This window comes from Pseudogymnoascus destructans (assembly GCF_001641265.1).
Source record: "Pseudogymnoascus destructans isolate 20631-21 unplaced genomic scaffold scaffold_23, whole genome shotgun sequence".
In the NCBI taxonomy this organism is placed as follows: domain Eukaryota; kingdom Fungi; phylum Ascomycota; class Leotiomycetes; order Thelebolales; family Thelebolaceae; genus Pseudogymnoascus; species Pseudogymnoascus destructans.
The window spans coordinates 18,562-43,252 of NW_020167542.1; the positions used below are offsets into that span (position 1 = coordinate 18,562).

Consider the following 24,691-nt stretch of genomic DNA (forward strand, 5'->3'; position numbering starts at 1 on the left):
TACTGATAAACCACGTTAAATCAAGTAGCTAGAGCCTTAATTACCTAAGGTATATTAAGGTCACACCCTTATTAGCTATAATACACCAAGGCAAAAATAAAGGACTATCTTAAGAGCTGACAACCCTGATGAGCAGCTTTGCGACTTCGCTGTCATTAGTGTGCACCTTGGGAACTAGATCTCTCTTCCTTGGTCCTATATTGCCACTTCCCTGAACCATTGTATAAAAAGGGTCCCTATAAGCCTGACTTCTCTTTCAATCTATTCTCTCAACCCCACAATATCCTGTGTATCCTCATTAAGATCTGCCTCAAAACTCTCAATCGTTGCTAGGACAATGTCTATATGCTAGCAGTTCTCACTGTGTTTACAAAGTTCTCCCATTTGGACTTACGAATGGCCTAGCAACATTCCAATGATATATGAATAAAACATTAATGGAATACATAAACAAATTCGTCACTGCATACATGGATGATCTTCTCGTCTATAGCACAAGTAAGGAGGAACATATTAAGCATGTCAAAATGGTTCTACAAAAGCTTCGAGAAGCAGGACTAAAAGCAGATATAGCAAAATGCAAATCTTTGTTCAAGAGACAAAATTCATAGGACTCATCATTAGAGTTAATGGAATTCGCATAGATCCTAGAAAGGTAAACACTATACTTGATTGGAAAGCACCAAAATCATTACAGGACACGCAAGCTTTTATCAGATTCTGTGTGTTCTATCGAAGGTTTATTAAGAACTATTCAAACATCATGAAACCACTCGTCAACTTAACGAAAAAAAGACCATGTCTTCGAATGGACAGAAGCATGTTAGGAAGCATTCACGCTTCTAAAAAAGACTGTCATAGAAGCCCTAGTCTTACGACATTTTGATAGAGAGAAGACAGCCTATGTTGAAGCTGATGCCTTAGATTTTATTTCCTTTAGGGTACTGTCATAGAAAGATCACAAGGGAATCCTACATCCAGTTGCCTTCTTCTCTAAGAAAATGGCACCTGTAGAATGCAACTACGAGATCTATGACAAGGAGTCCTTGCGATTATTCAGTATTTTGAAGCATGGAGAATAGAGATTGAAGGCATAGCAATGCCAGTCTAAGTCCTATCAGACCACAAGAGCCTTAAGTACTTTATAAGCACTAAGAAGCTTACTAGGCGACAAACTTATTAGGCAGAGTTTCTCTCTCGTTACAACTTTCAAATTGCATACCGACCTGGCAAACAGAATGGGAAAGCAGATGCCCTTACTTGTAGGCTAGGGGATTGACTAGAAGGTAATAAGGAGGATGACCGACAAAAGCAGCAACTTCAAACAATGCTACTAATGACAAAACTACACCTAGAACTAGTACAGCAGATGGAACTCCAAAGTCAAGAGCAGACACAAGATGCTCAATTAGCACCGATTCTACAGCAAGATCAAAGCATCTACGACAAGATTTGAGCTGCACAGCTACAAGATCCAGTATGCACCAACACACTCCAAAGACAACAGAACAAAGAACGGCATAGTCCAGACATAGCTCTAGCCTACTGCGAGGCAAAAGAAGGGCTTCTATATTATCAAAACTGAATATGGGTATCAGAAAGCGTTTAGGTAGAATTTCTACAAGAAGTCCATGACCAGCTAGCAATTGGGACATCTAGGGGTTGGGAAGATGATGCTAGTTGTTAAAAGGCAGTATTACTGGTGTAATGGTGGGTGCACCAGATGTGAGAATCTAGCCACCCAAGGAAGGGATGATTTTACTAAGACAACACACTGTCTTAGGAAACAGAGCCAATGGGTCGTAGCTTAGACTATTCCACAACGCAGCAATCAGGTGTATGATGTAGTGGAGTGGTTTAGACAAGTTGTAACAAATGTTGAGTCTGAGAACTTAGGGATAAGTCAGAGCTTAGCACCTCACTGACTTTTCAGAAACAAGCAGTAACAAGATCAATGCTTGGAAGCTTGGAAAAGATGTGGAAGTATGTGATAGTCGATTTACTGTATTGTCTGCTTGCCCTTTCTTAAGGAAAGGGCAATCCTATTTATGCTAAAGGAGTGTAGTTCTCTCATTTTCCAAGACTTTCCATGACTAACCAGGCTTGGTAACTGTAGTCGACGTAAGAGAATCCAATAGAACCATCTCCTAGGTTCCTAGCCTATAGGAAGTGAAAGGCGGTCCAAGGTCAGAGTACCCCTATAGACAGATTATGTCATAACTTAACCAATCTTGTAGGTAACTAAGGAGCGATGATGTGTAATGAATCATAGAGGGTTGTAGAAGCTTTTGGAGCTATCGTTCATGTTCCTAGGCCTCTAGTTGATAGAGACATGTCATGTGTAGTATTAGCCCAGTAACTAAGGAGTGATGTCATGTAATGAATCATAGAGGGTTGTAGAGATATGCTATGTGGTCATATCAGCCCAGTAACTAAGGAGCAATGATGTGTAATGAATCATAGAGAGTTGTAGCAATCGTTGAGTAGTATTGCTCTTGTTGTTGGTGTGACAAGCCAAAATATGTATAGTGACTTGTAGGTTTGAGGAGGAGATTTCTAAGTTTGCTCTTGAGTTTGATAGCAAACTGAGTGCAACGAATGTCAGTATGACAACTAGCCTCGAATGGACAAGACTATCATCTAATACATCAAAAACTGCCATATCTAAAAAAGGTCAAAACCTACAAGAGACGCATATAATGGACTTCTACAACCAATTCCTGTTGGAAGGACATATCACTCGATTTCATTACAGGATTACCATTATGTGAAGGAAACAATGCTATCCTTGTTATAGCTTGTCGATTAACAAAAGAACGTCACTTCATCCCATGCTTCGCAGGTCAAAAAGGCACTATAGCAGAAGCCATAGCACAGTTACTGCTCTAGCATGTATGGAAACACCATGGCCTGCCAAATTCAATTATTTGAGACAGAGGCCCCTAGTTTGTGGCTACAGTATGGAAAGTCTTATGCAAAGTTTAGAAAATCACAACAAAACTATCTATAGTATCCCACCCTGAAACAGATGGCTAGACTAAGAGGTTTAATGCAGAGCTAGAACAATACTTACGAGCTCATGTTAACTACCTACAAGACAACTGGGTTGGATACCTCTACATGGCAGAATTTGCAGCAAATGCTTTTCCATCAGACTTAACAAAAGTTAGCCCATTTTTTGCAAATAAGGGTTTCGAGCCAAGAATAATACTCTGTCTCTAATTTGATATCTTAGTGAAGGTTTTCTGTTCTAGTTCTCTACAGTCTCCATCCGAGATTGAGAGAGTGTAATTTGATCTTGTAGAAATTCCCAAATATCTTTCATGCTTTAAGCTATGTCCTTGTGTTCCTGTAAGGTAGTTTGGAACTCGCTATTCTCTATATTGAGGTGTTGTCCCTCAGGTCATAGTGACAGCTATGGCACAGAGAGAGGGTGCCTACAGTGCTGCGACCGAATCTCTGACAGACTTGATCAAAACCCCTCCGGCGGCTGACAAGCTTGCTGTTAAAAGGGCCAAGGATGCATCTAAAAAGCTTGATTATAAGATTCTAGAACGAATTGGACAAGTGGCATATCGGCTAGAACTACTAGCAAGTATAAAGATACATCCTGTTTTTCATAGCAACTTGTTAAGACTTGATTCAAATGATGCATTACAAGGCCAACACCATGAACCACCACCTCTAATTATCATAGAAGATGAACTTGAATGGGAAGTTGAAGAAATCCTTGATTCTAAACACCTACTGGCAGCATGGAAGAACCACCTACTAGACAACACTTGGTATCCTGCTACAAATTTCAACAATGCGCCTGAACTCATGTAAGCTTTCTACTGAAAATACCCATAGAAGCTATGATGATTCTACTCTTGATTAGGAGATCAATCTTAATTAGGGGGGGTGGTAGTGTTATGATCGCTGCTTACAGCTGCTAGCGATTAGGGCAACAAGTACCTATAGTTGTCACGGTTCACCAAGGCATAGGGAGCTAGTTGGGTATTATGAATTAAACTCAATCTAGAGAAGAAAGGAAAGAGAAGAGGAGCACTCGAGCAGTGGCTCGATCTATATACAGCTATGTTATTGTGGAGTGAATTCTCTTTAGTGAGACCAGTTCCAAGAATTAACTCTACAACTGAAAACTTCGCTCTAACCCCAGAACCCTGAACCCCCACTCGAGCTGCAAGGCACACTTAATATCGTAACAATAGTAGCCACTAAGGTTATAGGGAACCGCTAAGCATACAGCTGTATATAATGAGGGATAGCCTTACTTCCTTCCTTTCTTCTTCTTCTCTCTTTACATTCAATCTAGCTTATTATTCTCCGGACTGGCTTCTTAACCTCTGTGACCATCATAACAGAAGCGATCCTAGACAGAAGGTTAGTAGGATGCAAAGAAGAGTTTTTGATAAAATGGAAAGGTTATGAACCTACGGACAATTCATAGGAAACGGTAGAAAACCTGGCTGTCTAGAGCTGCTAGAGGCATTTCACCATCAACATCCTAGCAGCCAAAGAACCTAGAAGGCAAAGACAGGAAGAGATCGTGCTTCAAAGCATCACCCCTAGAAGTAGCCTTAGAGGCAGTTAGGAGAAGGGAATAAGCCTTAGCTTCATGTCACTTATGTTCCTCAAGCTCCTCTAACTCGTCTAAGGATTTTAGACCATGACGTATCATCTCAACACCACAGGTTTTGAGAGCTTTCTGCTGTTTGTGAAGACGCATGCGACGGGCTTATGCTTCTTGAGCGCAGAGGTGAGCCTCACATTCCTAAGATGCCGCTGCTTCCTCTTCCACCTTAAGATACTCTTCTTCTTTACAAAGCTTCTCCTAATTAGTAAAGGGGTGCAAGCATTGCATTTGGAATTGCGATGAGTACATTTGCTACAATGACGATTACTAGCAACAACGATACAAGATCGTTTGTATAAAGACAGCTAGAACATAGCAATATTAGGTTGTTGTTCTTTTCGATATGGTCTGTAAGAAGATGACATTCTTTGGTTTTTGTGTGTCTACTAGAAGACATGATAAGCAGCGTAACCTGCTTAGCAATTAAGTAGGCATCATCCTACTTTAAGTAATTAGCGATTTCCTTAATTAGCAAGACCTAAGTGTTATGATCACAGCTCATAGCTGCTAGCAACTATAGGAATGCAGCTATGGTAGCCACTAAGGTTACAAGGGATCGCTAAGCGAACAGCTGTATATAATGAGGGATAGCCTTCCTTTCTTCTTCTTCTCTCTTTAGATTCAATCTAGCTTACTTTACCTAGACTAGCATCATGACCTCTGTGACCATCATAACACTAAGGGACTAGGCCTTTAGGAGGGACCTAGTGTTACAGCTATAGTAATGTGACGTTAGTTACAGGGCTAGTAGGGCTAGGCTCTAGTAATGTGACCTAAGAAGTCACGAGGCTAGCAGGGCTAGGCTGTAGCGTGACTAGGCTAGTGGATAGTTGCAGAAACTAGTGGATTTAGATAGTTGAGCTATCTATTAACTATCTAGATTATCTAGCTATCTATCAACTATCTAGACTACGGACACCTTGGGCCTAGAATACATATTCGATGTGGAGTGCGCCAAGGCGATTCTATTAGTTGCCCCCTATTTATCGCAGTTATCGAATGCCTGGCTCAACTCCTAATCCAAGACCCTATACTTCAGGGGGTCCAAGTCGAGTCCCAGAAACTCATCTGCTCTATGTACGCAGATGATACTGCTATCATTCTTCGATCCCAAGAGGAAGCTGATCACATCAGTGACATCCTTGAGGACTACGCTCAAGCCTCTGGATCACACATCAATTGGGGTAAATCATACCTCCTTACAGTCGGGGACTCCTAATACCAGGACAGTTCCTACAGTCTGTAATAGTAATTTTTGCACCTAAGAAGAGCTCTAGCTCTTCTAACATTGTAGGAATTGATAATATATTCAAGGCCATAATGCTAAGGTTTAGATAGGTCTTGCACTATATAGGTTCGAGCCACTAGGCCTGTGGATCTGTAACTTCTGGAATAACTAGTGCTAGTAGATACTTAAATACTTGTCTTGATTAGTAGTCACTTTCTTTGCTTAATGCCACTTAAGAAAGGAGTTCTAGACTAGCTTGGCTAATTCTAACACTTAAGTAGGGACTGTAACTATAGTAGATTTATATTCTGTAACGTAGAAATCAAATATCTATTTCTAGCATTAAGAGCATTAAGGCAATTAACTGTCTTAAATGATGGCTTAGTAAAGGCAGTGTAGTATCTTTTACAGAAGAATCTATAGACATGAGGCAACTAGATACAGATATAGGTATTCTATAGAGTTAAGGCTTTGATTTAAAGTTATGTACTTAAGATCATTTTTCATCAAGTTGACTATTATACTCCTCACATAGTTAATATGACTCGTATAACGTACATGTATAGCGAAAGCGCCAAACAAGCGAAAGCGCCAAAATTATCTACCCTCACGACAAACATTGCGATAAATCTACCACAACATTAGAAATCAATTGAAACTACTCGGAGTCCTCTTCCTCAGAGGTGTCTATTACAATCTGACACGTGCGCGCATTGTGCCCAGTCTCACCACACTTGCCACAGCGACGGGCACGGGTTTCTTCCCTTGGCTTCCGACCACGGCTTGCCCTTATTTCCTGCTCTACCTGCTGCACAACATCCCTCTCATCCTGTAGCTCTTGCGCCCCTTGTTGACTAAGTGATCCTCCTTGCTGTAGTCGTGTTTTCCTAGCTCTCCGGCGCTTGCTTAGTACTTCATTTGCCTGTCGTAGGTTTTGGTTCTCTCCCTTTAGCAGTGCTAATTGATGCATTATTTGCGATGCACCCTTTGTAAACTGGTCAACAGCTGCATAGATTGAGGTTGGAGAGCTATTTTGATGGCGTGAAATCCGAGTTTTAATAAATGTAGACTGTGACATAGCTTCAATTGGGTTGTTTGGTGTCTGAGAAACCCAAGGTTGAGCAGTACCTGGGCGGGAGCTTGGAGGCGTTGGTGTCCTTAACTTAAGATCAAGTGTAGATATCACTCTCTCAGGGTCAAATGGAAGAAGCCCTGCCCCTCGGAACCCGCCTCAAATGTTACTTTCCGTCATTGTAGTGTTAAATGCAGCGTGGAAGGCAGGAAAGAAGTCATCCTTTGTAATATGAGAAATATGAGCCTGCATCATATCTTCAATTTGCCGACCATAGGCCTGCTTTAACGGGCCGAAACAGCCAACATCAAGTGGCTGGAGTAGATGAGAAGAGTGAGCAGGCATACAAAGCGTAATAATGTTGTGTTCCTTGCAGTACTCCTCAAACTCATCTGAGTGGTGGCTCTCATGACCATCAAGGACTAACAAGCGATAACCACCAACACTCCGGGCCTTTGTATGCTTCTCAAAGTGCTGAATCCAATCCATGCCTCTCTCGTTTGTAGTCCAGCCATTTTCAGTAACAGAAATCACCCAATCGCTTGAAAATCCACTATTCTCATACCAAGATGTAAGGTAGTTTTTGCCTGCAACAATGATAAATGGTGGTACTGCCCAACCTTGAGAACTAACGCCTTGGATTACTGTAACCCATTCCCGATTACCAGGCTGTACCTTCTTTGCTTTTGCCCGCCCGTCTGAGCTTGTTACAACCATAGCAGTTGAGATAACGCCCATCATAAACCCAGTCTCATCAAAGTTGTAGATATCTGCTTCATCGATACCATATTTCGCAATTGTGTTACGCACAAGCTCAAACCAGCCATTAATAACTTCTGGATCTTCGCACTTAGCCCTCTGGTAGTCGTATTTGCGCTGAAAGCGTGTCTGGAGCTCTACACGCCGCTTAACAAAGTTTGAAGCCCAACGCGACCCAACGCGTGACGCGTCGCGTGTTGCAAGTAGTCGACTTGCCATATCTTCAACAACAGACAGCCGAGGAGGAAACCCTTTGGCAGCTAGGTCGAGTATATACTGAACAAGGACGGACTCCTCTAGGTTAGTTAATTTCCGTGAGTTGGCTTGGATATCGCGTCGTGAAGGTACACCTTCTAGACGACGACCTAGCTTGCGGTGGTCCACAGAATAGATCCTAGCAGCAACTCGAAGGCGTAACTTTGGGTCGCTTTGCATAGCCTGGATAGCTAGCACTAATTGGCTTTCATCGTTTTTATGGGGCATGTTTTGTTGTTGAGGAATTTAACATTTAGTTGGGGGGTTTGGTCACCGCATCATTTTGGCGCTTTCGCTTGTTTGGCGCTTTCGCTATACATGTACGTTATGGCTAATATACGAACTCTGTGTCATATTAACTAACGTAACGTATGGGGTAGTCGGACATATGGTGTAGTCGGACAAAAAGTTTATTCTACTCTAGTTGACCGAGTCCTACGTGCCACACACTCCTCCAATTCCAATTCTGGGTCGCTTGAATCGTTCTCTACCTCTTCCTCTTCAACTTCCTCGTCTACTTCTTCAATTGGCCGTTTGTGTGGCCTTCCACGTGGTCTTTTCTCGGTTGACTTCAACTCTGCCTCCCGGACAATTTTCAACACTTCCTCGGTACTGAATACAAATTCGCCTTGCAACTTAATTCTCTTGCCCGTAGTTCTTTTCTTTCGTGTCTCAAGTATCTCTTTGTACTCTTTTACCTCCTTCCGAAGGATGCTGAGTTCAGCATTCTGACTTTCAACCAGCCTAGTCATTCTCTTGGCATAGCGTCAAGTTGGTTAAGCAGGAGAGTCACAAGTTGCCATACTTGAATTAAATACTAAATTTGCATGCCTTAGTTCAGTTCCATCTGGAGGAGAACTTCAGAGTATTGAGAGATCCAGAGTAGTGATATTGGTTGAGTTTTGAGGAGTGCGAGGTGGTTCGGTTGGTGGAAGTGGAAGGTTAGCCAGAACTCTTTCTGGGAGAAAGGGTATTAAACCTGCTGCCCTCCACCCACTTCTAATGTTTTGAGGTATAAGACCCTTCTCTCAAATACACCGGAAGATTTCAACCCAGTGGGAGCGCTGGATTCGCTTTATTCCTGCTCGAGTATACCGATCTACTTCCTGAGCATGAAATCGCTTAAGAGGTCCATACACCCCAACATCAAGTGGTTGGAGTAGATGAGAGCAATGAGGCGGTAGAATAAGAAGATCGATGTCATTCTCAATGCACAGTGCAATCATATCGCCAGTAATGTGACTAGAATGGCCATCCATAATCAACATTCGCGGGTGATTTCCAGACTTTTTGCGTGACTCAGGCTCAAATTGTAATGGTGGGTGCACCAGATATGAGAATCTAGCCACCCAAGGAAGGGATGAATTTACTAAGACAACACACTGTCTTAGGAAACAGAGCCAAAGGGTTGTAGCTTAGACTATTCCACAACGCAGCAATCAGGTGTATGATGTGGTGAAGTGGTTTAGACAAGTTGCAACAAATGTTGAGTCTGAGAACTCAGGGGTAAGTCAGAGGTTAGCACCTCACTGACTTTTCAAAAACAGAGAATAACAAGATCAATGCTTGGAAGCTTGGAAAAGACGTAGAAGTATGTGCTAGTCGATTTACTGTATTGCCTGCTTGCCCTTTCTTAAGGAAAGGGCAATCCTATTTATGCCAAAGGAGTGTAGTTCTCTCATTTTCCATGACTTTCCATGACTAACCAGGCTTGGTAAATGTATTAGAAATCAAGTGCGACCCACAACTAGCTTGCTAATCATGTAGTGAACGTAAGAGAATCCCATAGAACCATCTCTTGGGTTCCTAGCCTATAGGAAGTGAAAAGGAGGTCCAAGGTCAGAGTACCTATAGACAAATTATGTCATAACTTAACCAATCTTGTGGGTAACTAAGGAGCGATGACGTGTAATGAATCATAGAGGGTTGTAGAAGCTTCTAGAGCTATCGTTCATGTTCCTAGGCCTCTAGTTGGTAGAGATATGCCATGTGGTAGTATTGGCCCACCCCCTTAAGGAGGAGATTTTCTTAATAACTTGTTCAATGAGTGTCCAAATGATATGCCGTGATGTATGTAGCATAAACAGATGTAGTAGAAGAGTTTGCAGCAATCGTTGAGTAGTATTGCTTCTGTTGTTGGTGTGATAAGCCAAGATATGTATGGTGACTTGTAGGTTTGAGGAGGAGATTTCTAAGTTTGCTCTTGAGTTTGATAGCAAACTGAGTGCAACGAATGTCAGTATGACACGAATGACTTCTGGATCTTCGCACTTAGCCCTCTGGTAGTCGTATTTTCGCTGGAAACGTGTCCGGAGCTCTACATGGCGCTTAACAAAGTTTGAAGCCCAACGTGACCCGACGCGTGGCGCGTCGCGTGTTGCAAGTAGTCGATTTGCCATATCTTCAACAATAGACAACTGAGGAGGGAACCCTTTAGCAGCTAAGTCAAGTATATACTGAACAAGAACTGATTCCTCTAGGTTACTTAATTTCCGTAAGTTGGCTTGGATATCGCGTCGTGAAGGTACGCCTTGTAAACGGTGACGTAGCTTGCGGTGGTCTACGGAATAGATCCTAGCTGCAACTCGAAGGCGCAAATTTGGGTCGCTTTGCATAGCTTGGATAGCTAGCACTAATTTGCTTTCATCATTTTTATGGCGCATGTTTTGTTGTGGAGGAATTTAACATTTAGTTGGGGGGGTTGGTCACCGCATGATTTTGGCACTTTCGCTTGTTTGGCACTTTCGTTATACATGCACGTTAATCATAATCATGAATAATCATGCTTATGTAATATTTGACTATTCGAATAACGTATTCCACCAGTAAGCCGGTAACACCCGTAAGCCGGTAATCATGTCGAAAATCAACCCACAAACCATCCGTAAACCTGTTAACTATACAATATGTCTCAACATCAGAGCTCTCAGTTAGCTTCAAAAGAAGGGAGAATACTCCTAGCTATTCAAGCCTTCCGTAAAGGCCAATTTAAGAGCCTTAGAGCCGCTACGAAGGTGTACGGAGTACCTTATTCAACTGCTAGCGATCGTCTTCACGGTCGCACTCTGAAGACCGAGTTACGATCCATACACTGCAAACTCACAGAGACTGAGGAATCTAGCCTTATAAATTGGATCCTATCAATGGATGAGCGTGGTCTAGCACCTCGAGTTAATACCGTACGACAAATGGCCAATTTACTCCTTGAAAGACGCGACAAACGGAGCTCAACTTTAATGGCTACGGACCATCAAGATCTTACAGTTGGCCAGAATTGGGTCTATAAGTTCGTACGACGTCACGAAACCTTACAATCACGATTTAATCATAAATATGACTATCAGCGAGCGAAATGTGAAGATCCTACTATCATTCGAGCCTGGTTTCAACTTGTGGAGAATATACGGGCGAAATATGGGATTACAGATGATGATATATATAATTTTGATGAAACAGGATTCCAGATGGGAGTGATCACAACCGCAAGAGTGATTTGCGGGTCTGAAAGAGCTTGAAAGCCAGTTACTCTCCAGCCAGGGAATCGGGAGTGGGTAACAGTTATTGAGGGCATTTGCACAGATGGTTGGAGCACGCCTCCAATGGTGATATTCGAAGGGAAGCTTCATCAATCCACTTGGTACACTAAGTCTCTTCCACTGAATTGGGTGATTGGTGTTAGTGAAAACAGTTGGACGAACGATACCCTTGGCTTTACATGGCTTACGGAGGTATTTGAGAAGCATACAAGAGATTGTACGAAAGGAGTATACAGACTCCTAATTCTAGATGGTCATGGAAGCCACAGTACTCCTGAATTCGACTTATTCTGCAAGGAACACTCAATTATTACGCTTTGTATGCCGCCGCATTCGTCACACCTATTACAGCCTTTAGATGTTGGTTGCTTTGCGGCTGTAAAACGGATTTACGGACGGCAGATTGAAAACCTTATGCGTAATGGTCTTAACCATATCGACAAGCCCGACTTCCTTAGAGCTTATTTAAGTACTCGACTAGAGGCTCTAAATACAAACAATATTCGAAATAGCTTTATGGCTGCTGGGCTTGTTCCGTACAATCCAAGTTACGTACTTGAAAAGCTTCATATTACTTTACGGACACCAACTCCACCTATAAACCATCCGCAAAGCTCTCCTTGGAAACCTGAGACTCCGCATAATATTCGAGAGCTTGAGCGTCAAACACAAACGATTAAGGAGTACATTCAACGTCGTACGCATAGTCCACCAAGTCTTACAGAGGTTGCACTTAATCAACTAGTCAAGGGTTGTCAAATGGCTATGCATAGTGCTGTGCTTCTTACGGAGGAGAACCGCCAATTACGGGCCGAAAACGAGAGGCAGAAGAAGAAGAGAGTAAAGCGGAGGTCATATATAGCTACAGGAGGAGTTCTTACAGTTCAAGAAGGGTTGAATCGCTCCCAAATGGTTGATATTCAGCATGTTGAGGAGCTAACGAGCATTCTGCAAGAGCCACGAATACGCGCACCCCCTAGGTGCAGTATATGTTCATCACTTGAGCATAATGCTCGAGTATGCCCTCAGAAGGTTAATTGTAATTAATTCAATTCCAAAGTAATCAATTCAATTCAATTCAATTCATTTTGTAATTTACGGATGGTTTGTGGGTTGATTTTCGACGCGATTACCGGCTTACGGGTGTTACCGGCTTACTGGTGGAATACGTTAGTCATGATTATTATGATTATTTGTGCTAACCCTGATGGGAACTTGCAAATGGAATGTAGAGAATGTCACTCTGCAATCTTCCTAACATGAAACCACAGTAGAGATGGAATTAAAAAATGGGAAGTTAAGTTGACAAGTAGGAGGAGGTGGAATTGATTAGTATCATTATCAAAAGAAGATTCTCATTCCAAAACTCTTCCCATTACAAAAGAGTGTATAGAAAGCCGTCCTAATACTCTTATGTAAGAGGATAATGCGCCATTACATAGCCATTATATATAACAACGGGTATTTGATCTTTATGAGATTAAACGAATATTTTAGTGTGTTAATTCACCTAACCTTAACACAATTGAGCCATGTTAGCCATAGATGAAGCGACGGACTACACAGAAGGGAGCACCTAAAAGCCTTATAGAGGTAGTACGGGCGTGGGAGGGCTGCTAGGAAGACCTTCTACAATCTCAAATCCAAGCGTGGATTAAGAGGATTCCTCGGCATATATAGAAGGTCATTGAACTTGAAGGCCGTAACGAGTATAAGGAGGGGCGGGCAGATTGAATAACTCGGTATGAATTGAATTATGAATCGTGGCGTTATTAGCGTAGGACAAAACTTTTGAAAGCCACCTCCGCTACAATATGGCCTCCTTACTTGTGCCCAAACCATCCCTTCCATTAGGCCTACCCTGTCTGGTTGGTACAACATATAGACCACAATCCATTCTCATATCTGCCCCCCTGACGTCACAGGCTCTGTTCATCAACGCCCTCCACCATACTATACACTCTCTAATCTCAGTCCCCCATCCCATCCCATCCCATCACTCCGAGTCATAGTCCACCAGCCCCTTGCTAGCCGTGCCTGTTGCCGCTGCTGCAGTCTCTATCGTCGCTCCCTCTCCCCCAGCATTAACTTCACCTCCGCCTTCAATCTCCCCACTGCCCCCCTCAACCCCCACCCCACGCTTCCGCTTAACCCCCAACACCGCCCTCCCGCCCGCCACCCGCCCACCATCCAGAAACGGATCCATCCTCTCCCGCGTATTCCTCCCCACCGTCCTTGCCAACATCTCCTTTCTCTCGTCCGGCCCCGGTTTCTTCTTCTTCTTCCCTTTCAACCGTCCCTCCCCCCTCTCCCTCTCCCCCCCCCCCCCCCCCCCCGGCTCTCCCCTTATCAACATCAGCAAACGCCAACTCCGCCCTCAACCCATCCTCCCTCGTCCCGGGCAAAACCTCCATTTCACTCCCCCCCAACCCCAACCTCGTCTTCATCCCCTCCACCCTCCTCGCCTCGCCCTCCCTCGCTTTTCTCCCCTCCCTAAACGCACCCCGTAGTCGGCAATTCGCCTCATAAGGATCGTCCCACCCCCTCCTCCCTTCCACCAGCTCCGCAATCCGCTCCCTCGCCCCCGCCACCCTCTCCCTCTCCTCTACTTTCCCTTCAAGTCCCATAAAAGCGTTCCCCCTCCTCTCCTCCCTCTCCCTCTCCGTCAGCACCACCACATCCCCCTCCCCAACCCTCTCCTCCCCTAAATCCCTCTTCCTCGCCCCCTCCGTAACAACATACGCCGTATTCGCTGGATCGGTCCTTATCTCAATCGCCCCTCCACACGCAGCGTGTTTAATCCCAAACGCCCAGATCGGTGTGCTGTGGTACATCCCGACCTTGCGCTTCTGCGCATTAAACCGTACGCCCTGCCCGATTATGGTGGGTTTGGGGCAGTGCGTGCACCAGATGGGGAAGGGCATTTCGAAACGGACTGTTAGGATGCCGAGATGTGCTTTTGAACCCCGCGAGCCGAGGGGGTGCTTTTTTTGGAGGGTGTTGGCCGAAGTGACGCCTTCGTGTTCGGGGGGGACGTAGCGGCCCATGTTGAAACCTTGCATTTTGGCGGGAGGGGGACCGTGAGGCAGCGCAAGTGGTGGTGGTGTGTGTAGTGGTTGTAGGAGGTGTTGTAGATGTTCCTGATGAGGATGTCGTCGGTGAGGTGATTGTGGTGGCGGTTATATGGTAGTTGGCCGAGGGTGGCGGGTAGACGTCCAGCGCCGTTGCCGTGGCCGTTTAATCGTGTTCTTGTGGATATATTCAAAGCACAGCGCCTGGCACCACGCTGTCGTTTGGGTTGCCCCTTGCTCCTCCTTCCACCAAGGCAGACGTCGAGGTTGAAGTTGAGGCGACGGATAACAGCCACAGGCGATATCGATAAGATTCTGCCGCCCCCCCCCGCCCTCCTAATATACTTTTTTTTTTACTTTAGTACTAGTGCAACCCAGAAGTCCGAGGAGGTGCATAGTCGCACCGCGTTGACAGTGACTATCAGTAAAATAAACTCTATTAATCATTCCAAGCTATAATTATCCAAGCTATCCATTCCAATTTTACATTCAATATAAATATACTCCATCAGCTTAACTATTGATCTCATTTCCAAGCTATAGACGGCTCCCGGGGGCACGACTACTACCGAACTCTATCCCCATTTGGCCCGTGCACCATCCACTAGCATCGCGCCTACGACCTACCATCTCCCCCACCCCAAACCACAAGCTCAGGAACCATTACCTCACCTCACCTCTCCTTATCTTCCCCTACAAAAAACCAGACAAACCCTTATATATAAATCCACAAAGTCCACACACCAATCCAAACACCTCACCGCGCGCCCCCAACAGCAGGGTACAAAACCCCACGATGGACGCCTACGACCATATCCAGGAATCGGCGCTGGCGCCCGAGGGGGCCTCGGCGGGGGACAACAATAACGGTGGGAATGGGGAGGGGAAACAGATGGCGCAGAATACGTTGAATGCGGATTTTCAGGATGCGTATAAGGCGATTAGCTCGAGTCCTTGGGGGGCGAGGTTGGGGGGGTTCTTGGGGAGTGTGGTTAAGCAGGTCAGTGCTGTCCCGTTCGGTTACGTCGGCGTGGGGCGATGGGAGGGGAAGGGAGAAGATGGAGCGGAGAAGGGTAAGAAGCTAATGGATGCAGGGTGAGCATGTCTACAAAGAAGCTTCCCAAGAACTCAGCGCTGTTGGCCAAGAAGCTACCAAGGGCCTCGCAGACCTCCGATCCTCTCTCGTTGGGCAAACCAAGAAATCCGAAGCCAGCATCGACGACACCACCGCCAAAGACGGCGAGACCCCCGCCGCTGACATGCCCAGCGAAGGCGTCCTCGCCCGCCTACGCACCGAAGCCGCAAAACGACTCAAGGACATCGAGCGCGCCGAAGATGCCGCTGACGAAGCCCTCCTCCGTTTTGGTACCGGCCTCCGCGATTTCCTTCGCGAGGCTGTGAGTATCGCACCCGCTGGCACGGAGGAGGGTGGACAGGAGGGGGGATTCGAGAGTAAAGACGCAGCGGGGAAGCGGGTGATTCACTCAACCCGTTTCGAGGCGCAGATGCACGCTATCCACTGTAATGCGGAGAGCTTCACTAAGGACTCCGAGGGGGAGGAGTGGTCGGAGTGGAGGAAGGAGTTTGATGCCGAGGGGCGAACGGGGGAGATTAGTGCGGATCTGGAGAGGTTTGGGGAGTTGAGGGGGATGATGGAGAGTTTGGTGCCGAGGGAGATCAAGTATAAGGATTTTTGGGCGAGGTATTACTTTTTGAGGCATAGTATTGAGACGGCGGAGAAGAGGAGGAAGGAGTTGCTCAAGGGTGTGTATATGTCTTTTATTCTGTGTTGTCTTCTTCTATTTCTATTTTACCTTTCTTCTGTCCTATCTCAGAGGACCAAGCTAACGAAACCTAGGCGCCGCAGCAGACGCAGAGGAAGAAGTAGGCTGGGACGAAGACTCCGACGACGAAGCCGCCACCGCCTCTGCATCCGCCTCCGCAGCCACAAAGAATAAACCCACATCCTCCGTCGCCTCCTCGCAGACCATCAACCCCCCCGCCACCGCATCGCGCGACGACTCCCGCCTCGACCCCGCAGACGCAAAGCGCCAGACTAGCGCTGACGGACGTAGCGTCGCGGACAGCGAGGCGAGCTATGATGTCGTTGGCGCGCGCAGCGGAGTACCGAGCGCGGCGCCGGGGAGTCCGAGGCAGGAAGGGAAGAAGGGGGAGGAGAGCGATGAGGATTGGGAGTAGAGGATGCGAGGTGGGGCTGGGTTGGGTGGGGCTGGGTTGGCGTTTGGAGGTGGGGTAGGGTATTTGGTTGTGTAGCTCGGGCGTTGGGGTGGGTAGTTGTTTGAATGGATGAAGTGGTATCCCCTTCTCTGTCTCTCTCTCTCTCTCTCTCTCCGTATTCCCAGTTCCGAGATGCTGTGCATCGTGTGTGTGTGATTCGTAACCCCGCCCTTTACCTCTTCTTCCTACTAACCACCGTCTCAAACCCATCCTCATCAATCTGCGGCGCCGCCCTCTCCCTCGGCGCCACCGGCTCTCCCATCTCCACATCATCATCCTCCTCCTCACCCTCACTCTCACTCTCCTCCCCCTCCCCCCCTTTACCTCCTGCATCACAACCGCCCTCCCCTCCCCCCCTCCCACCTCCTCCTCAACTCCTCCACCCCCCCAAAATTCCCTCTCTCACACTCCCCCCTAACCCTAATAATATCATCCGCCACATCCCCGGCACTCCCATCATCAACCGCAACCTCGAATTCATCAAGCATCACCTGCACCAACATTGCTTCCACATCTTCCTCGTTCACTTCGGTGCTCGAGGTCACATACTCGGAAATCGCGCCGCCGAACCAGTCGCGCTTGTCGGAGGAGGAGGGGCCGCCCCAGTTGTTTTGCACGGCGAGGGTGAGGGCCGGCCAGAGGGCGAGGGAGAGGGAGATTCCGAGGTCGAGTTGGGCGCATTTTTGCTCTGGAAGAGGGGGGTTAGTGCGGGGTCTTTTTTGGTGGTGGGGGAGGGGAGGAGAGGGGCAGTACCTGGGGTGGGTGAAGCCATGGTTGGGATGTGATCGGATCGGGGCTTGATTGAGGGATTAAAATTGTGAGGACGTAGGAGTATGGGCGTTCTGCGCGCGTACTGTTGACTTCGTGGTTGTTGCAATCTACGAAATTAATTTTCAAAAAAAAAGTTGAGATGACCTAATCCAGTCCCTCGCACGTGCCGCCCCCGTGCGTTGGGTGTGGGGCACGGACTAGGGCTGGATGTGGAATCTCTGGCAACTGGGAATCTCTTTTGGGACGGATGGATCGATTGTGGTGGTCTTAGATTGGCTGAGGCTGCTGTTGTGATATAAAGACGCCTTTGTTCGCTGTCTGGGCGGTTAATGTCGAATCCTCACTGCTCCTATATTCTGAGCAGTGAGGGTTTTGTTTGAGTAGATGCTCTGTTGGGATTATTATACTCGTTAGGAGGGGGATATTAACTTTCACCTCGACTGTTGGATAAGCTGTTATATACTTGGCGCCATGCCTTTCAACACCGCGACGGTGGGCACGGCAGTTACGCCTACTGTCATTGCCACACTTATATCTCATGTACGCCCATCCCCCCCGGCTCATATCACAAATACACTGCTAACACTCCCCCAGTACCTCAATCGCAAAAAGAGAAAAACCCGGGCTCTCAAACCAACAGCCCACATCTCCTACGACGAAGGCCTTGCCCTTATCCGGCAATTCCTCCTCTACGCCTCCCACCACACCGTCGAAGAGCTCCAGGGCTTCACCTCCCAGAAAGTGGGTCAAGATGAAAGAAGTCAAGATCCCCGCGGCTCAGATCGCCCAGGCCGCCACAACAATCCAAACGCAACTCGGCCCCGAGGGCATCGAGCAAGTCGGCGGCAAGACATGGTGGCAATGGCGACGCCCCGGCAGCGAGCTAAAAGCCGAATGGATCGAGATGCGCGCCGACTACCTTGCGCGCAAGAAATCAGCCGATAAGGGCCGCCGCGTTATGTTCTACGTGCACGGCGGCGCCTAATTCTTCGGCAGCGTCGACGTGCACAGATACCAGCTCCAGCGACACGCGCGCAAGCTCAACGCCCGCGTCTTCGCCCCGCGGTACCGACTCGCGCCACAATTCCCGTTCCCAGCACCGCTGCAGGATTGCCTCGCTGCGTACCTGTATCTGCTGGAGTCGGGGCAGGATGCGTCGACGATTGTTATGGCGGGGGATTCGGCGGGTGGGGGGATGGTGCTTAGCTTGTTGTGTATGCTAAGGGATCAGGGGTTGCCGTTGCCAGCGGGGGCGGTGCTGATATCGCCGTGGGTGGATCTGACGCAGTCGTTTCCGAGTGTGGCGGGGGATAGTACGTTTGATTATGTGCCGCCTCATGGGTTTCATCAGCGGCCGTCGCCGTCGTGGCCCCCGCCGAACTCGGATGATATTGATGCGATAATGGAGGCTCTGGCGACGCAGCAGGCGGAGAAGATGAAGCACGTTCAGGAGAATGACAGGGCTTCGGTCGTGGGGTACCATGTCCAGGAGTCATCAATGGGGAACCAAGATCCAGCCACGGCACGACTTACAAGCGTCCCTGGAAAGGGGCCGAACATTTCTGTCGCCGTCGACGGGAAAATCGTCGAGGTTATTGATCAGATTCATATGTGTACTACCAACGCCCTTCTTTCGCACCCGCTTGTTTCGCCTGTTCTCCAACCTTCTCTCGGCGGCCTCACACCTCTCCAAGCCCGCAAAACACATGTACCGCTCTACAGCGCAATTCAGCGCCTGGGAACTTGCCCGTGCCCAAAAGCGTGAAATAGAAAGCCTCGACGACGACGCTGTGAGCGTGATATCGCGATCCACTTCCGAAGATGGCGTCTCACCGATCGAAAACGAGCTGGCAAAAGGCGCAGTGGGTAAGGCAGGCGACCCATTACCGCCCTTCCATCACCATATGATCCAGCACCGCGTAGACCGACACGGAAACATCTTCGAGCTCGCGCATGCGTCCGAATTGCCGGGTTGCACGATGCCGCGCGAGGAGATCGGGAGCGTCAAGCCCGGTCCGGCGCGCCGCTGGATGGCGGCGAAGGCGAAATTCGACCAGCGCTTCGCGCGGGAGAAGCGGAAGATGCAGAGGCGGCGGATTCGCGAGATGGGCGAGGGCTACGAGGTGTTTGTCGGAGAAACGCCTCCTCCGAGTGCGCTGGCAGGGCGCAGGGTGAAGGGCAAGGAGGCTGCGGAGCGCAAGAGAAAGACGGGATGGGGTCTGGGTATGTGGAGTTTGTGGGGCTCCGAGCATGATAAGCAGACTATCCAGCGAGAGTTGAATGCCACGAATGTGGATACGGCGGCTGCTTCCCCGGATGATGGGGCGGGGGCGGCGACACGAGGTGATGCGCTGGGAAAATCGTCGCTGCCTGTGATTACCGATGCGATTCACCTTGAAGAGCGGGAGCACTCGCGGAGCCGTAGCAACTCGCGCAGGGTTTCGGTAATGGATCGGAATCAGACGGGGGAGCGGGATGATGTGGATGAGGATACCCCCGCTGCGGACCTGGTAGCCATGCAGCAGGGGCCGAATGAGAGGGCGGTGGTGAATCAGTATCTCACGCCTGAGTTTGCGGCTAGGAGGGGGGCGGCGGATGGCGCGGGGAGAGGGGAGAGGGATGGGAAGCCGGTGAGGCCGAAGGCGGGGGGGAAGGCGTTTCCGTTTAGTGCGAGGGGGGCGGAGGGGGAGAGGCCGGAGAGTGCCGCGAGTATGGCTACGCTGATTAGTGAGATGGGGGTGAGGCCTGTGGGGGAGGTTGAGCAGTAGATATTGGGAAGGTGTGTAGGATTATACAGTGTGAATGTCAGATACCAAAATCTGTTGTAAATGTTGAAATATCACCATAAACTTCTTGGTGTCCCCTTTGTGATGCGGTGGAAATATGAGATTCTCATATTTCCCCACCTTGTTCCGGGCTTGGATATGCGGAGATAAACCGGCATAGCAATTTTTTTTTCGTTCCCTTTCGCTATATATTGTAACAGTTTGCTTTGTCCACGCTGTATATTTGCAAAGCCCATTAATTCAAATGCTTGTAAACCAATATCGAGACAGTAGGTTGCATGCACGTTTGTAGGCAAATGCCAAGACGTGATTGGTCTTGGCACGTGCTCTGGAAACGTAAAAGTTAATCGCCACGTGACGACGATAAGCCTTGTTTGGCTCTGCCTCCACTGGCCAACTCAAACCTCACTTCACTTTCTTCTGTCAACAGTTGTGAACTACTATATTTTACTTCACTGTCTGTGTTTGTTGCATATTTATACTGTGTACATTCAAACCCTTTGATCTAAGAGCTTGGAACCACTGTACAGCTATCGATTTCGGAGGCGAAGCTTGTTAGATTGAGATCTAAACTCACGTAAGGCGGGGACTGGTAGCGACGATGAGTAGTGAAATTGCCGCTCTGGAGGCAGAGATCAAGGAGTACAGGCTTCAGGTATGTCTTTGCCTCCCTTTTATGTGGCTGTTCTGCGGCAAGCCCTCATTGCTGGCGTCCACTGTCGACTGCGGCGGCGTATTACTAACCACATCATCCACAACCGTCAGAACGCATGCTAACTCAAGACCCCCACAGCTTGAGACTGTGCAATTAGGTCTCCAATCTGACCCCAGCAATGCCGAACTCCTCGAGCTAAAGAATGAACTCGACCAAGTAATCGCCCTCTCCCAATCCGCCATCGCCGATATTGCGCCTCCCTCCGCACCACCAAAAGCCCAGCACAAAGCCTCCCCGGCACCAGCTGTACCCTCCGCACCCGAAAAATGGAAACGCGAGAACCATCCCAAGTTCCGCGATGCAGCGCCAGCGGCGGCGGAGGAGGAGGAGGCGCGCGAGAAGCCGAATTTCCAGGTCAATGATATGGTGTTGGCGAAGTGGCATTCGGGAGATAAGGGGTTCTATCCTGCGAGGATCACGAGTATTACGGGAAGCAGTGTCGATCCGGTGTACATCGTCAAGTTCAAGTCCTACGATACAGTAGAGACGCTGCGGGGTCGGGATGTGAGAGCGATTTCCACCGCAGCGAAGCGGAAGGCTGACGGGACACCCATTTCCTCGTCAGGGGAGAGAAGAGAGAGCGCGAGAGGCGTGATAAGTGCAGAGGCGGAGATTGATAAAGATGCGCAACTGACGCGGGAGAGGGAGGTGAGTAAAGTTGGGGATGGACCGGTGAGACCGGAAAGGGCGCCGAAGAAGATCAAGGCGAATAAGGAGCTGGAGAAGGGGAAGTCGAAGTGGCAGGATTGGGCGGCGAAGGGGATGGGGAAGAAGGGGACGCCGGGGGTGAAGAAGAAAGAGAGTATGTTTCGCACGCCGGAGGGGGTGCATGGACGAGGTATGTTTTGTTCATTCTCTTGGTTTTGTTACCTAATCCAGTCGATGGAATATTAACTTTTTGCTTCTAGTGGGATTCACGGGGTCGGGACAGACTATGAGGAAGGATCTGTCGAGGAGCCGACATATTTACCAGACCAACGGTGATGAAGAGGGGCTGCAGTGAGGTGAATTGGGGATATGAAGTCAGGGGATCACAGGTCTGTGCCAGTATTACCCATTCTCCTGGAGCGGCGGTTGTCGGGCGCATGTATGATGTTCAGGTGGGGCTGCTTCTTCGATTGTGTAATATGAAACTACCACGCCCATAAATAAGACCGCGCTCACGCTCTTGCAATATTAGGAAATACCAAATGTTAGGAAATACGAAACAAGTACAAAAACCACGGACTGGACGTCGTGTATTGTGTCAACTCCTGAGTAGACGCCCGGAGTTCCAAATGAATGCATGCTGATCCGACTTTATCAGGGGTAATTGAATCCTACTCGCTCGTTGTAAGATGGCCCTCGGCGCCTCGAAGTAAGTTGCCAAATATTTTGGTATTCCCCGTATTATCTCTCCGTCTTCAGTTTCTCCCCATGTTTGTTTTTGAACGCCATCATAATTCCGGTGTTTATACTTGGTCATTTCATTCGTTTCCATCATTTGCTACCTGCAACCGCACTTGATACTTTTTGGGTATTTCTTGCAGTAAAAAGGCAACGCCTAGATCAGCGAAAAATGCCCCGCAACCAGTATCGCCACATATATCCAATGGGCGAGCATAAACCCAACCAACATCGCGTCCTTCTGTCCCCAGACCTTCCTCATCCAAGCCCGGACGTCCGCCACCAACATTAGCTCTCCCCTATCTCGTCGGGCAGACTTGAGCCCGGCGAGTCCGTCTAAGCTGTCATGGTTATTGTTTTGCTGGTACTCAAATAATGCGTTCTTGTCCATCTTCTTCTTCGCCCAGTGGCCGATGGTATCACGGTCTTCAAAGCCATACTCACACCCCGCGGCTTTCTCCTCGTCATCCGCAGAGCCGGAAATCTTAACCAGCTTGGGGACACCAAATCCGCACGAAGTTTGCACCTGCATCGCGTTAGAATTCCAAATCCTTCGACAAACAGGTCACAGAGTTAGCACCAGCCTTAAAAACATCCAGCACAATCACCGCTCTCGCTCCCAAGATCTTCTTATTCCCCATCTTCGCCAGCCACGAATCAAACTCCTTGTCGTCCCACTCAATCACCCTCCCAGTGCAGAAGAACCGCATAATCCTCGGCGCAGCATCAAAACTGCAAAACATGATCGTCACGCGCCCATTCTCGTAGATGTGCGAAATGGTCTCGTTGCCGGAACCCGTCGCGTCGACATAGGCGACCTGGTTCGGCGACAGGATCGCGAGGGAGGAGGAGGGGAGGCCCTTGGGGGATACGTTTACGTGTTTTCCGGAGGTGGGGGCGGAGGCGGTGAAGAAGACGGATTGGGCGACGGCCCATTCGGAGAGATTGTCGTCGATTTGGTCGTAGAATTTACCCATTGTGAGAAATGATTGGGAGAGTTATGTAAGAAGTAAATGCTGTAATTGATTGTAATATTGGCTATGATAATTTTCGCGTAACAGTTGCTAAACAAATTGCTTTAATAAAGCAATTTAGCAACTGTTACTGTCACACGTTTAGCGTGCAACAGTAACATATTTGGTAAGGCGTACCTAATGCCAAGGTGCCCACTCCGGCCCCACGTGCCCAAATAGGAAAGGGGACTGTCGCACTGTGACAGAGCCATTTCTGGCCTAGTAAATTAGTAGTGTATCGTATGTAGTTAGCCATAATCAACAATTTGAATGACATCCTATGCTTGAAATAGCTGAATACTATATATTACTCTATGATAACTATGGAAACTGACCCTAATAGCATCTAGCAAATGGCCTAGCTTGGTATGCGGATAGCAAGCTCTCTAAACCTATTAGAGAGTCTATTAAGAGCCCTACCCCTGGCCTCATGTCATGACACTCCTTCGATATTTGTGTCACGACCCTTCGATTCGCTTTAGTCTCTAGTACTTATTTCACTATGTCATTCACTTCACCTGCTTCGCTCACTTCGCTCACTTCGCTTCACTTCGCTTCACTTGCTGACCTAGATCAGCCCAAATGTTGACTACTGGCTTAGGCTCTCTGTTATTGGCTTGCTGCACTAGGGCTCGCTTAGCTAGGGTTCAGTTAATTAGTGCCTTCGCTTATTTGGCACTAGGGATTTTTACTGTTATATAAGCACTTATTGCTCATGTCTCTTATTGATCTTTAGCTAGCAAATTATATACTACTTGGCCTTCTTGCAATTCCTCCTGCTTCGACTTACTTTGCATTCCCTTACTTCGAGTCGAACCACTTGGCCAACCTGTTAGTCTCACCACTTGACCCCTGTGGTATAAAGTATATGCTTTGGAGCCTGAACTACTATACCTTGTCCTACTGCTTCGAGTATCGAAGTCTTCACATTATACTTCGGATACTTCTGCAGACTTGAAGGTCAGCCTCAGTTCGAACTGTCCTTACACCTCGGGCAGCTTAGCCTGTAAGGACACAGGGCACCCAGCTCACAGTAATAGCATATGAGAGTGCGAGTCGGAGGCTAAACGGATGCTATCCTATGTAACGCTGACTTCTAAACGATAGAAGACACAGAGGTTTCTTGCGTAAGGTTGACTTGACAGAGGAGGCAGGGGATTAGACACAAAGGCTTTCCAAGTAACACGTTACAGTATTGTAAGAATACTATATTGTGTTGAGC

General features: G+C 47.9%; 6 protein-coding genes across 6 annotated transcripts; 3 read left to right on the plus strand and 3 right to left on the minus strand.

The window, feature by feature from the left end:
- Positions 1-12,789: 12,789 nt before the first annotated feature.
- VC83_07560 (uncharacterized protein) lies at positions 12,790-14,948 on the minus strand. The gene is made up of 2 exons (XM_024471127.1): positions 13,860-14,948; positions 12,790-13,834 (listed from the first exon to the last, which is right to left on the minus strand). The coding sequence occupies exons 1-2, from the start codon at positions 14,549-14,551 to the stop codon at positions 13,486-13,488; spliced, it is 1,041 nt and encodes a 346-aa protein (XP_024320928.1). The 5' UTR covers positions 14,552-14,948; the 3' UTR covers positions 12,790-13,485.
- Positions 14,949-14,996: 48 nt separating this feature from the next.
- On the plus strand, positions 14,997-17,103 carry VC83_07561 (uncharacterized protein). The gene is made up of 3 exons (XM_024471128.1): positions 14,997-15,560; positions 15,655-16,324; positions 16,419-17,103. Exons 1-3 carry the CDS (start codon positions 15,357-15,359, stop codon positions 16,757-16,759), a joined length of 1,215 nt encoding a protein of 404 aa, XP_024320814.1. The 5' UTR covers positions 14,997-15,356; the 3' UTR covers positions 16,760-17,103.
- VC83_07562 (uncharacterized protein) lies at positions 16,971-17,702 on the minus strand (the record flags this gene model as incomplete). Its single annotated transcript, XM_024471129.1, has 3 exons — positions 17,552-17,702; positions 17,205-17,486; positions 16,971-17,122 (listed from the first exon to the last, which is right to left on the minus strand). Exons 1-3 carry the CDS (start codon positions 17,568-17,570, stop codon positions 16,971-16,973), a joined length of 453 nt encoding a protein of 150 aa, XP_024320927.1. The 5' UTR covers positions 17,571-17,702.
- A 1,321-nt stretch (positions 17,703-19,023) lies between these two features.
- VC83_07563 (uncharacterized protein) lies at positions 19,024-20,734 on the plus strand (the record flags this gene model as incomplete). Its single annotated transcript, XM_024471130.1, has 1 exon — positions 19,024-20,734. The coding sequence occupies one exon, from the start codon at positions 19,024-19,026 to the stop codon at positions 20,335-20,337; it is 1,314 nt and encodes a 437-aa protein (XP_024320926.1). The 3' UTR covers positions 20,338-20,734.
- A 29-nt stretch (positions 20,735-20,763) lies between these two features.
- Positions 20,764-22,290, plus strand: VC83_07564 (uncharacterized protein). The gene is made up of 3 exons (XM_024471131.1): positions 20,764-21,010; positions 21,149-21,908; positions 21,979-22,290. Exons 1-3 carry the CDS (start codon positions 20,957-20,959, stop codon positions 22,071-22,073), a joined length of 909 nt encoding a protein of 302 aa, XP_024320818.1. The 5' UTR covers positions 20,764-20,956; the 3' UTR covers positions 22,074-22,290.
- VC83_07565 (uncharacterized protein) lies at positions 22,291-23,563 on the minus strand. The gene is made up of 2 exons (XM_024471132.1): positions 23,041-23,563; positions 22,291-22,982 (listed from the first exon to the last, which is right to left on the minus strand). The coding sequence occupies exons 1-2, from the start codon at positions 23,431-23,433 to the stop codon at positions 22,614-22,616; spliced, it is 762 nt and encodes a 253-aa protein (XP_024320817.1). The 5' UTR covers positions 23,434-23,563; the 3' UTR covers positions 22,291-22,613.
- Positions 23,564-24,691: the final 1,128 nt, after the last annotated feature.

Bases quoted from the DNA above. Each gene is read 5' to 3' on its own strand.
- VC83_07560 (XM_024471127.1), bottom strand. From the start codon at position 14,551: ATGCAAGGTTTCAACATGGGCCGCTACGTCCCCCCCGAACACGAAGGC. The intron at 13,835-13,859 runs GTTGGCGTTTGC...GATGTTGATAAG, and splicing joins GAGGATGGGTTGAGGGCGGA to GGGAGAGCCGGGGGGGGGGG.
- VC83_07561 (XM_024471128.1), top strand. From the start codon at position 15,357: ATGGACGCCTACGACCATATCCAGGAATCGGCGCTGGCGCCCGAGGGG. The intron at 15,561-15,654 runs GTCAGTGCTGTC...TAATGGATGCAG, and splicing joins TGGGGAGTGTGGTTAAGCAG to GGTGAGCATGTCTACAAAGA. The intron at 16,325-16,418 runs GTGTGTATATGT...AACGAAACCTAG, and splicing joins GAGGAAGGAGTTGCTCAAGG to GCGCCGCAGCAGACGCAGAG.
- VC83_07564 (XM_024471131.1), top strand. From the start codon at position 20,957: ATGAGTAGTGAAATTGCCGCTCTGGAGGCAGAGATCAAGGAGTACAGG. The intron at 21,011-21,148 runs GTATGTCTTTGC...AGACCCCCACAG, and splicing joins TCAAGGAGTACAGGCTTCAG to CTTGAGACTGTGCAATTAGG. The intron at 21,909-21,978 runs GTATGTTTTGTT...TTTTGCTTCTAG, and splicing joins GGAGGGGGTGCATGGACGAG to TGGGATTCACGGGGTCGGGA.
- VC83_07565 (XM_024471132.1), bottom strand. From the start codon at position 23,433: ATGGGTAAATTCTACGACCAAATCGACGACAATCTCTCCGAATGGGCC. The intron at 22,983-23,040 runs GCTGGTGCTAAC...AACGCGATGCAG, and splicing joins TTGTGCTGGATGTTTTTAAG to GTGCAAACTTCGTGCGGATT.